Here is a 13,362-nt window from a genome sequence, read left to right on the forward strand (position 1 = left end):
GAAAAAAAAAAAAAAAAAAACCTTGCCACAATCCACGTGTGAGCGTTTATTTGTTTGAACATTTTCTCTGTACTCAGCCTTATTTCCTTCGTACTTTCTGGTCAAAGTCTGGGATGTCAGTTCACCACCTCAATTTTGTTTTCAAGATTCTAGATGAATCCACTGCATTTCTAATCTTCTTTGTAAGGTTTTACAAACAAAGCATTTAACAGAACTTGTATGTGCTACAGTCTACGAGACCAGAGAAGAGAAAAACTTACTGCTAGAATAATTTTTGCAAGTTTAAGGCTCAGCAAGTCCGAGCCAACATCAACTAGTTTATATAGGGTCTTCAGGAGAATACTTCTTCTCTTAAATTTATTTCCAAGCATGTTTCCTTCCTCTAAAGTATGATGAAGTTGTGTGCAAGCAGCACAGACCATTTCAATGTTTTCTTCTGTTGGGGCAAAGAGAGTAAAGCAGAACTTACTCACTGAGGTCAAGTTTTCTCAAACACAGACAGTGTACGCAAAACCCCATAATTACCTCCCTGAACATCTTCAGATTCCTGAACTATGTTGTTTTCTTCCCCTTTTCATTTCCATCTATCTGATTTTTTTTTTCTATTTTGTTGCTCCACTTCCTACTGTGTTGACTTCTTCACTAATCAGTTAGCTTATCTAGAACACATAGTCTTTCAGAGAGTGTACCGAGGAGGGGAACTCCCGATTTCAGCGGCTCTCCTTTATTCCTGCTGCCCACCACCCAGGGAAGCTTCTGCCTTGCACCTCCACCTTCACCCCTCTGTCACACAGTGCCAAGGGCCCAGAATGTCCTCCTTACCTTCATCCCTACTGATTTTGGTCCTTCAAGGCCCTGTGTATATTCTGGCTCCTCCAGAAAAGGTATAGAATGCCACATTCAACAAATACTATTATTTTTCACACATGTATGTATGCTGTTTATTTCTCACGCTAGTAAGGTTATGCTCAAAATCCTTCAAGCTAGGCTTCAGCAGTATGTGAACCGAGAACTTCCAGATGTACAAGATGGGTTTAGAAAAGACAGAAGAAGCAGAGATCAAATTGCCAACATTTGTTGGATCACAGAGAAAGCAGGGGAATTCTACTTCTGCTTCATTGACTACACTAAAGCCTTTGACTGTGTGGAAAATTATTAAAGAGATGGGAATATCAGACCATCTTACCTGTCTCCTGAGAAACCTGTAGGTGGGTTAAGAAGCAACAGTTAGAACTGGACATGGAACAACTGACAGGTTCAAAATTGGGAAAGGAGTACGTCAAGGCTGTATTTATCACCCTGCTTATTTAACTTACATGCAGAGTAATTACGTGAAATTCCGGAATGGATGAATCACAAGCTGGAATCAAGATTGCTGGGAGAAATATCAACAACCTCAGATATGCAGATGATACCACTCTAATGCCAGAAAGCGAACTGGACCTAAAGAGCATCTTGGTGAAGGTGAAAGAGAGTGAAAAAGCTGGCTGAAAACTCAACTTTCAAAAAATTAAGATCATGGCATCGGGTCCCACCACTTCATGTAAAATAGATGGGGGAAAAGTGGAAATAGTGACAGATTTTATTTTCCTGGGCTCCTAAATCACTGCAGATGGTGATCATAGCCATGAAATTAAAAGATGCTTGCTCCCTGGAAGAAAAGCTATGACAAACTTAGACAGCATATTAAAAAGCAGAGGTATCACTTTGTTGACAAAGGTCCATACAGTCAAAGTTTGGTTTTTCCAGTAGTCATGTATGGATGTGAGCGTTGGACCCTAAATAAGGCTGAACACCAAAGAATTGGTGCTTTTGAATTGTGTGCTGGAGAAGACTCTTGAGAGTCCCTTAGACTACAAGATCACACCAGTCAATCCTAAAGGAAATCAACCCTGAATATTCATTGGAAGGACTGATGCTGAAGCTGAAGTTCCAATACTTTGGCCACCTGATTCAAAGAGCTGACTCACTGGAAAAGATTCTGACGCTGGGAAAGACTGAAGGCAAAAGGATAAGAGGGTAGCAGAGGATGAGATGGTTAGATAGTATCACCAATTCAATGGACATGAATCTGAGCAAACTCTGGGAGACAGTGAAGGATAGGGAAGCCTGATGTGTAGTTCATGGGGTCACAAAGAGTCAGATATGACCTAGCAACTGAACAACAAAAACAAATGCATGCTCTGTTACATGCCCAGTGCCCTCAAAGAGATATGCTGAGTAGAAACCGTGTCTTAGACATCTTTGTACTGACAGTGCACAGTACAGGGAGAATACTGTATTGACAGCCCGTAACACAGTTTAATGCAGATTCACTTTCTATTAATAATATGCCTATTGATGAAAACAACGATCAATATCTTCCTATGAGAACAATGCTCATTATCTGAGAAAAGAAGGCGCAAGTGGAACAAAATCTCAAAATGTCACCATGTCCACCATTATTTGGAGGTGAGTACCAGCAACTTAAGTTAAATGAAAGTTGCTTGGTCATGCCCAACTCTTTGTGACCCCATGGACTATATAGTAAGGCCATGGAATTCTCCAGGCCAGAATACCGGAGTGGGTGGTCCTTCTCTTCTGCAGGGGATCTTCCCAACCCAGGGATCCAACCCAGGTCTCCCACATTGCAGGCAGATTCTTTACGAGCTGAACCACAAGGGAAGCCCAAGAATACTGGAGTGGGTAGCCTATCCCTTCTCCAGGGGATCTTCCCGACCCAGGAATCATACCAGGGTGTCTGGCATTGCAGGCAGATTCTTTACCAACTGAGCTATCAGGGAAGCCCCAAGTATTAGCAAAGAAGATAATAAAAAGTAGACTTTAATTAGGAAGCAGGGGAGCACTTCATTTTATAATAGAATTCTGAGGAAAACAATTTTTGAAAGTGGTAGCTATACCGAAAGTCATACATAGAAGAAAAATAGCACACAAAATAGAACATAAGGGGAAATGTAAGGATCCCAGGTATAAGACATTCAGTTGAAAAATATTATCTCTGATAGATTTCGTCACAAAATTTAAAAGTAGGAAACCAATCTTAAATAAATACCATAATGTGCTCTTGAAAGCCAGCATAGAGGAAGTGTGTGCCTGCAGAAGGAAATGACTCAGGCCATTTTTAGCTCTTTTCAACAATAACATCTAAGAAAAAATTTTAAACCTCAATAGCTAAGTAACCTTCCATGCCTTTCAGTTAAGCACTTAAATAAAATGAATTGATGGGAAATGACTGAGACTAACTTTAAATAAAAGGAAAAAAACCGAGCTCTATTGTAAGAAAAATGCTTTTGTTTTGTTGTTTCATTCTTCTGTTACTGGCAGTTTCTTCACAAACCCCAAGTCCAGGCTGCAGGCTACTCTGTGGCAGGGGGTAGACGTTAAGGTATTTTTCCAATACCTCCCTCCATACACTCTTCAGCCTGCTGGGTTCTACTCAAGAGTAGCTGTTTTAGCTTAAAAAGAAATTAAAAAGGAAGGCTCCAGGGTCAAATTCTAAACTACTAATCAAAATACTTCTTTCTACCGGTGGATTTGTTATAACTGCCAGGTAGCCTCAAAAAGACAGCTTGAACCTAAAAGCAATCAAGATCCTCAAGGGACTAAAGCTAGCGGGTGAAAGTTTGATGAGTAATAGAAAGCAAGGTAGACTCCGCAGTAACTTCTCCCCATAAGAGACCTATTAATTACAAAGGGAAAAATAATAACTTTACATTGAAAAACCATGCAGACACCACCTCCCTCAAGTGATCAAAGTCCACATCACCAGTAATGGACCCAACTCAGCATCCCGTGCCTCCTGATAATGATGTACCCAGGAAGGACACAGCACCACTCAGGCTACATGTCTGCCGAATTGCCTAACCAGCATAGAATGGTGAGAGAGTACCAGAAAAATTCACTGTGCGGGGGCAGTCTATGCAATAACTGGCCTGTGCCCAAGTACATCAAGATCATGAAAGGGACGTGACAAGTAACTGTATTCAGGATTTTCCTTTCCTATGAACAAAATCATCAGGATAACTGGCAAAATCTAAATTGGGTTTGTGTAGTGTTGTATGGTGATTTCCAGATATGTAATAGAATGCCCTTACTTCTAAAACTACATGCCAGGGTACTTAGGAATACAGGGTGTCATAATGGCAACTTGTTCTCAAATGGTTCAAAAAAAGGGGGAAAAAATGTGGTGGAGTAAGGGGTGTATAGAGAAAAAGAGAGCATGATGGAGAGAGGGAGGAAGGGGGAGAAAGAATTATAAAGCAAATATGGTAAAAATGTTCATATTTTTGGAATCTGGGGGAAGAGTATACAGAATTTCTTTGCACTATTCTTGCAACTTTTCTGTAAGTCTGAAATTATGTCACCAAAAAAAGTAGGAGAAAAAGGAGAGAGAAAGAAAAAGGAATCTCAAAGGGTCAGGTACCTTAGTCCTGCCACCATTTGTTGTTTTTCAATTTGTCTCTGAAAGAGAGACCATTCTTCAGCATTTAATCATCCCCTGAGAAGGGAGATTCATCTGCATTTCGAATGCCAAACTCCTCAGTTTTCTCTGTGGTGACAAGAGCCCTCAGAACCCTCTTAAAATCCTTCCAGCTGAAGACTTTCTCCAAGACAGGCCTCTGTGCTGCTCCTCACCTGCCTTGCTGTACCTTCTTCTTTACCACCAAGCACCCTCAGAGAGCCCAGGGTGGGTGAGGCCATTCGAGCCTTTAAGGAACTAGGTCTTTTGCACAGCTTTTCTGGTGGGTTGGTGGCCAGGACTCATTGACCCTGCTTCTCCTAGGGCTTCTTCCTGTGGCTACCATGCTGGTTTGCTCATCCAAGGGGCACTGGTTCCACGGTTGCTAGTGAGGGCCTCATGTGTGCTATGGGCCAGGACTGCAGCTCCAGAGGAGCCCATTTCAACTTCAGAAGTGGAATCCCTGAAGAGCGGCAAAGGGGTAGAAGGCAGGGAGCAGGGGCATTTCCCTGCCAAGCTTTCCACAGGTCACCTTGGCAGAGACCCATGGGTTGCAGGACTTCACGGCTGGGGCATTCCAGAGTTCAAGGGCAGGGCACATCCAAGCCCACTTCCCTCTCTGAGTGGCATCCCCGACAACCATGTTCAACCTTTGGAAAACTGGATATACAGCCCTCCCTCAGGAGTCACAGGGTATTTGTTCTAGGACCCCTGAGTAAACCAAAATCCATGGATGTGCAAGTCCTGTGTATAAAATGGTATTGCCCTCCATATCCACGGGTTCTGCATCTGAGAATTCAAACCACCACAGAATAAAGTTCCATTTATAGCTGGTTGAATCTGTGGATGTGCAGCCTGAAGCTATGGAGGGTCAACTGTATACACTTGGATCTAGAAAACCATGGGCATACCTGCCAAGGATGCCAATCTATGAGATTTAGCCAATGTTTCAGAGGATTGAAATCTACTTTAATTTTTCACTGCTATCCATGAACTACCACTCCAGCGAGTTCAAACTGGCATTTCCTTGGGCAGAAGTAGTGGTAATTTATATTCTAAAGGGACTTTTAGAAGTAGGTTCTCTTGCGGTATTTAAAGTATAATTTTAAAATTAGGTTTACATGTAATACTGAATACATACATTACTGGGTAAATAGATGATTACACTTGTTTCTGAACAAGTTCACAGAAAAAATGACAAAGTGTACTGAAAATATCAGGGCAATGGGGAACATATAAATAACTGCAGATATTTTCGATCTACAGCGACTTTTTTTTTTTTTTTTTACCTTTTTCTAAGTCATGCAAAATGGGTACAATCCTTGTATTCCAAAATACTTCATCTACTTCTATTTCTGTATTCTTTTCTTGCAAGTCGGCTTTTGAGCCTGCAACAGAAAAACAGAACAAGAGAAAGAGCTGTGAAAAAGGAATTACAACTAGAGCCTGCCAATGAGACTTCGTTATCCATCCCTAAAATTAATAAACTCTGGAATTACATTACACTCTGCCCCCCAACCCAACTAATTCTAATGAGAATTACATGTCTTCTAACCAAATCAAATTAAACTCAGTAAAAATCTTGTAAAGAAATCATAACTTTAAACTCTGATTGGGACAGTGCATCAAGTCGTCAGCTTTGTAAGTGTTGAAATTACTGTCAGTGAGGCAGTCTGGAGTTTTGGCTTGTTTGTTTGTTTTTTCTTTTTAAACATATCCCTCTATAACATAAAATAAATAGAAAACTGTAGATATGTAAAGAACAAGGATTTTGAAAATGTTTTAATGGAAAATTTTCTGAGAGGGAGGCCTGCAGGGACTTTCTTTCCTGCAGAAAATAAAATGTTCACATTATTGTGAGGCCAGTGCTTCTCACACCAGTGGTTTTGTGTGGGGCAACAGGAAGCCTGAGCTCTGGGTGCTGACAGACCTCAGTTCAAATCCCAACTCTACTACTGACGCACTGGGTGACGGGGGTCTGGTTTCTTATCCTTTCTGAGCCTCATCAGCAAAACAGAGATTAAAATATTTGCCTTCAGGGTTATGAGAATTCAAAGACACGATGTAAGCAAAGCTCTGAGCCCAGTGCCTTGCATCTAGAAGCACTCAGTCAGCACGGTTTCACTTCCCAGGTTAAAAAAAAACCAATAAACAGGTCATCCCTGTCTGAAGTGTGTCAGGCTGTGCGTTATCACCAGATCACCGAGACAGAGGCTGCCTGAGGAGGCAGCTGTGGAGAGTCAGGACTCCCACAGCCGGTGTACCTTAGATCCAGCAGGTCTGCATTTCATTTTTGTCACAACACTCTCCAGAGGTCCCCACATTGTCACTATTTTCCCGATGAAGACAGTGGGGCTCAGGGTTATTAAGTAACCTGGCCAAGGTCACAGAGCTCCACAGCATTACAATTGACCTCTTCGGGGGCCATTTTGCCCTGAAGCAAATTGGCAAACTAAAAGATAACTTCAGGGAGAAATGTAAATTGTATTAGAAACTGCAAATCATGATTACATTTCACATAGGCAAGATCTCAAGGTCTAAAACAAAGACTGTCTAGCCAGAGGGGAAGCTGCCAGGCCAGACACTCAGAAGTAGTGCTAGAGACAAAATCCACAGCCTTCCTTCTCTGAAGGCCCCGCCCTGAGGCCCTCGGGCTTTCCAGGTAACACTAGTGGTAAAGAACCTGCCTGCCAATGTAGGAGACATAAGAGATGCAGGTTCGATCCCTGGGTCAGGACGATCCCTTGGAGGAGGGCATGGCAATCCACTCCAGTATTCTTGCCTGGAGAAACCCATGGACAGAGGGGCCTGGCGGGCTATGGCCCATGGGTCACAAAGAGCAGGACATGACTAAAGCGACTTAGCACAGGTACGCGTGGTGCTTACTCTGCTTTACGTATCACTGCCAGCAAAACATGTGACTATAACACACTAAAGAAATAAAAACGAGAACTGGACTCCCAGCAGTGCAGGCCAGGCAGTCACTAAATGCGTTTGTACAGTATCTCAGCTCTCAGAGCTCCCGAGGTTTACCAACTGCAGCAAAAGGATTGCAGACCACCACCTCCGTCTTCTGGCTCATTACTCTTACAAATCTTCTCTGACACTGATAAATCACGGATACGGATCCTAAAAGTAAACACGACTATTCAAGCTGTACAAACAACACAGTTGCTCATATTCCCAGGTGTCGGACACACTCAAAGTCCAAAGTAAGAGAAATAAAATCAACATATATATCAAGGCAAGGGGAAAACCCAGAGATAAGAAGCCAGACAAATAATATAATAGACAACTATTCATGACGAACTTAAACTTATTAGAAATACAGACTTCAATGAGTCCAGATTTCACTGATTTCAGTTGAAATTAGTTTTTTTACCTTCTATGTGGTATGCTCTCTTTAGCAGAACCACTCTGTGAGGAACCAAAATTATCAAACCGCTTGTCAGGACAAACAAAATTGATAACGTGTTCACCCCAGGAAGAGCTGAATTACAGGGGTGAGCCAGAAATCACAGAGCAGTTTGTTTAACCTCTGGAAAGGAAAGGCCTTCACAGGCCCTTCCGAGTGTTTCTGACACTTGTTTCTTCTCAGAACAGAAGTTAGCCAGACGCTGTGGCGTAAGAGTTTGCTTTCAAGCCTCTCCCAGGAGCCCCCGTGTGAGCTGGGTGTCCAGCCATGGCCTTTTCCCTCACGCACCTCCTCCAACTCTGCTGTCCAAAGAAATCCCATTTTATACACTAACCCAGCTCCTACCCTAGAAACGGAAGCCTGGAGTCATGTGATCACTTTTTAAGATCCCCAGATGATAAATAAATACGGTTTGTCTCAGTCTTGGGCAACAACCTAACATTCTAGAGAGCACTTTCATCTAGGTTCACAGTTTGCTAAATATAAAAATTATGATTCAACAGGAAATTGGGTAAGTCAAGCAGAAATTTCAGCATGTTTTTTGAAGATTTTGCTGTCTCAGTGGTTATAGTCTTCACCACAGCTTTGAGTTCGGGACACAAAAAACTTGACACAATGTTTATTGGCTGCTGTTTTTAGCATGCACATGTAAGATGCTTAGCAACAATGCTGACTGGGAAATCAAGTCTATCTAAGATTTTCCTGACTACTACAGAAATTCCTGCTGGTCACAAAAGTCATTTTATTGATAAGAAACTAGTTTGGAAGATAAGAAAATATCTTTTGAATTATTAGCTTGGTTTCATGAAAGTTCCCGTGCACCAAAAAAGTAATACGAAGAAGGTAATGAACACCTGCGTATCCACAAATAGTCTGGCCAAATATTAGCTGTATTTTCATTCTCTTCATTTCAAAGGAATAAACATTACAGATATTGTTAATGCCCTCTGTGTGCCTCCCCCAACCATCCCCCTCCCCAAGGGTTACCACCACGCTAAACTGAATGGTTATTTTTATCACATTTACCACATAGATCTGTATCCATAACGACACAAGCCTTTGTTTTTGCAGCTTAATTTTTTCATGTGATGTTATGTTTATATTCATTTCACTCAATATTATAAATGTACTCCAGTTCATTTTTCTAACTGTTATATCCCATTGCACAAATACATTCTGTAGCATTTCTAGCCTGTGATTTATATTGTTACGTATTTTCTCAAACAGTTTAAAGCCTCAAAGGGCTGGTTGGATGTAGCTAACACAGTGTCATTTAAGTAAGCCATGATTTTGACTCCTTTTCAATCAACTTAAGAACTGTGTGAATGTCACGTTTTGCAACCTTCCAGATGCTTCTACAAAATAATTTCTGTGCAGTCATCAGTGCGGAATTATAAAATCATTTCTGTGTAGACTATAACCTGTAGATGCTTGAGGCACTGGAGTTGAGTAAGGGTGAAGTGCTAAGACTGTTGTGAAAATAATAAAAACTTATAAAAATAAATGTTGATATGTGATCAAGCTGGATAAAGTTCCTGGAAATTCCGGAGTGAGGCCACATCAGACATCTTTAATGCAAAAGATTATCCTACAGATGGAGATGCTGAGGACAAGATGCTGGGGACCTCTAAGAACACAGGAGCCTCACCTGCTCTGATGTCCAGCCTGCGCCGGTCGGGGCTGCGGGAGCTCGAGGAGGCCCTCGGACGCCTCTTCCCCTGGTCTCTGTGAGGAAGAGGAAAACACAGGGCTCAGCACAAAAGCCAAAGCGGTTCTCTTTCTGTGTCAACAGTAGGCTAAACGCCATTTCTGAAGAAACCACAGAGCCTTGCTTATGAAACGGAGTTCGGTGCTCTTACTACCGCATTTTAATCAACCTCTGATTTTAAGCTGAGATTTACCTTTTAAAGACAAGTCAGATTTGCCTTACAATACAAAATATGGTTACTAGAAACAACAAAATAAATCCAAAGTTTACTTTGCAAACCAAAAAAACTGATGAAGGATCTATACCACAAGAGGTCACTATTACAATAAGAAAGAACTCTGCTGTGCTTGAATTAAAAAAGCCTAGCTTTCAGGAGACCTCTTTTCTCTCACACTCGTGTGCACACGTGCTGCAGGCAAGAAAACTGTTCTCAGTTAGATTAGATGAGTCCAGGAATCATACAAGGGGGTCAGATCTGGAACCCAGGTTTCATAATGTCCAATCCACTGCTCTTTCCACCAAATCGCTATGTCTCCAATCTCTATTTGAAAATTAATATTCTACGAAAAAATTTTTAAAGAAATATTTGAAATGTTAAAAAATAGAAAGTAAATTCAGGCAGTCCCCAGATGACAAGTATTTTGTGTTTCAAATGAAAATCTGGTGGCTGGCCAACAGCAGAATTATATGCTTAGGTTTTGTTTGGAAGGTTATGTATGTTTAAATAGTCTATGAAGGACATAACTTCTCTTTAGCTAGAGCTGATGCTTAAAGTATTTACTTTTAAATATCTGTACAAAATTCCAAGGTGAAAAAAAACACAAAACACTGAGAGAATAATAGTGCAAGTTTTACAACAAAATTTCATTTTTACCATCAAATATAATATTTGCCACAAAAATCATAAAGAATGCACACACATGTGGCCATGGTCACCCATAAGCATCCGTATGTCTGTCTGACCACTGCTCCTGCTTCTGCTGTAGTAAGATTCCCAGTGAATGTTCAGTGCTGTGTCTTGGCCCTTGGCCTTAACTGCTGCCCAAGGATTAGTTTCTCCAAATATCATTTCTTCCGTAAACATTTCCTTTTTCTAAAAAACACTGGATTTAACATTTCCTCTTATCGTGCAATAGAGAAAAGATTAAGTTACTCTTCACAGAGTCTGATTATTTAATACTCCAAAACAATTGCTTTATGTTTATACATAGCAACAAAACACAGATTTGGTAGCAAGAAGTCCTGGTCAGTCAAAGAAAGAAATGGGGATGGGATCCTTTTCGTCAACACTGAAGAGCAGAGATCCAAACGGAGATCTCCATGAAGACAGAAATAAAGGCAATCAATCCTATGAAAAGGCAAGATGCCAAAAGTTTGCCAGGGTGTAAGGCCAAATATGTTCCCAGACTCAGCACTCCTAGAAATAACAAGAAAATCTGAGGACCATAGAGGCAAGCCTTTCTTTTCATTATTGTCCTAAATAGCTATTGAAATCAAGCAGGATAGTTTGTATCTAAAGGCTTCCCAAGTCCCTGATCCCTCCTCCCTGAGGACATGGCCATGACAAGGCTGCCCCCTTAAACACCACATTTGTGTGTCCCCACTTGGGGGGAATGTTTAAGAAGCGTCCTTCTTATCAACCATCAAACCTTGACAGTGTTGGATCCTACTGGTTCTCAAGAAGAGCTCAGGGTTGAAAGTGAAATTGTTGGTCACTCAGTCCTGTCTGACTCTTTGCAACCCTACGGGCTGTAGCCCACCAGGCTCCTCTATCCACGGGATTCTCCAGGCAAGAATATTGGCATGAGTAGCCATTCCCTCCTCCAGGAGACCTTCCCAACCCAGGGATCGAATCCAGGTCTCCTGCACTGCAGGTAGAGCACGGGTTGGCCTTGGCATCCATTAATCCTCTGTGTGATCTTCACGGTACAGGGCTTGAGGGGGTGCAGGCTCTGGATCCAAACTACCTGTATCAAAGGGCTCCAACCCTTGTCCGCCATGTGGCCTGTGTAAGTCACTGAACCTCTTGGCCTTGGTTTCCTTTTCTTAAAATGTGGGCTATGTTTTCACTTAGCACATTGACTACTGTGTTTGAAGAACTTAATAAATTGTCAGTATTCTTTTGCTCTTTTGTTCTGAGTCAACAAACACTTGTCTGAGCAATCCAGTGGTGGGTGTTACTGTGATAAAGAACATGTAAGGTGTTGCCCAGAAGACATTCAAAATCTGCTTCAAGGAACTAAAAGCAGCTTTTATTTAAATGGAAAACTCTAATTGAGTCTCTAACCAAATACTAGAATGAGAAATTTAGTAGGTTACGAGGACAAGAAAAGTGCTGAGGATGGAGTGATTACTGAGATGGAGAAGTGGACCACAGGGTGGGACTTAAAGGAACAAAAGTCAAACCAACAAATGACAACACTGCTCTCAGATCGGGAACAGCATGAGCGAAGATGAAGAGGAGTAGGAGAAGCCTGGTAGGTAGGGGGTGTATGTGGGGAGTGATTGCATTGGGTCAGTAATCTAGGAATAAGTTTCTGCTGGGAGGTATTCGGAACAGCCACTTGAAACCTTGGGTTGAATAAATAGACCCAATTTGATGGTCAATAAGGATCTGCCCTAGGTTCTTAAACAAGGAAATGAGATCTGAAGTTATGTGATGACCGCAGTATTTAGGAGACTTGGAGGGAGGTAACAAGGACTAATTCTTTGAGGGTGACGGTGGGACGGGAGAAGAAGGAACAAATTCAAGACTATAAGTGAAAAGTCAATAGGATTTGGTGGTTGATTCCAGGCTGAAGAAAGACGAGAAGGCAGGCGTGGAGGAACAGGACAGCAGAACCGCTGTAACAGAAATGGGGAGGTGAAAGAGTAGCACAGTTTGAGGAGTAAAGCAAGTTTGTGTTTTGCTAGGTTGAGTTTCTGATGATAAATGGATCATTGGCAAAGGAGATAGGAAAATCAGGAAAGGAGCTCCGTTAAAGGTCAAAGCAATACACCAGGATGAGAAGCATCAGAACAGTGGCTCCAAGACCAGAATCTCAGGACATGGCCTTGTCTCAGACAGTCAGGGGTAAAGAACAGAAAGGAGAAAAGGAGTCCAAAGGAAGGAGAGAGAAAAAATATGCTCCCATGCAGTCCAGCACATTAAGGAAGTGAGCATGATTAATAAGTCCAAGAAGATGAGGCTGGAGGAAGAACTATCCAGTCTGGCGAGGATGAATCTAACAGGGTTTCTGCGGCACGGTACAGCGTGTGTCTCACAGAGTGCGTGAAGCAGGGAAGGAGGCATCCAGAAAATTCCCTCTTTGCTAAAGAAGAAAAAAACTAGATGGTCTTGTGCTCAAAGGAGAACCGTCTCGCGGTAACTTCTACCCACTGATCTTGGTTCTCCTAATGAAGCAAATCTTCATCCTTCTTCCTCTTGACAATCCTTCAGATATTCAGAATACGTCATGGTCACCACGTCAGTTCATCTCCTACGGCTTAAATCTTATGGTTCTGTGACTTCTTTGGGTAAGTTTTTAACAGAAGCTTTGGTTTCCCTATCTGATATATGTGAAAGTGGAAAGTCAAAGTGTTAGTCTCTCAGTCATGTCCAACTCTTTGTGATCCCATGGACTGTAGCCCACCAAGATCCTCTGTCCATGGAATTCTCCAGGCAAGAATATGGGAGTGGGTTGCCATTTCCTTCTCCGGGGGGGGGGGGGGGGGGGGTGTCTTCCTGACTCAGGGATTGAACCCAGGTCTCCTGCATTGCAGGCAGATTCTTTACCATCT

At 42.0% G+C, this 13,362-nt stretch overlaps 1 protein-coding gene across 1 annotated transcript in view; it reads right to left on the reverse strand.

Moving 5' to 3' along the window:
- The window catches only part of ARMC2 (armadillo repeat containing 2), a 126,951-nt gene that overhangs the window by 81,100 nt on the left and 32,489 nt on the right, over positions 1-13,362 (reverse strand). Inside the window, exons 6-8 of the mRNA XM_061131793.1 lie at positions 9,523-9,599; positions 5,749-5,847; positions 261-436 (exon numbers count right to left, since the gene is read on the reverse strand). Of these exons, the coding sequence (XP_060987776.1) occupies positions 261-436; positions 5,749-5,847; positions 9,523-9,599 (352 nt within the window). The remainder of the gene's footprint in view (positions 1-260; positions 437-5,748; positions 5,848-9,522; positions 9,600-13,362) is intronic.

Source organism: Dama dama, chromosome 28 (assembly GCF_033118175.1).
Source record: "Dama dama isolate Ldn47 chromosome 28, ASM3311817v1, whole genome shotgun sequence".
NCBI classification, from domain to species: Eukaryota; Metazoa; Chordata; class Mammalia; order Artiodactyla; family Cervidae; genus Dama; species Dama dama.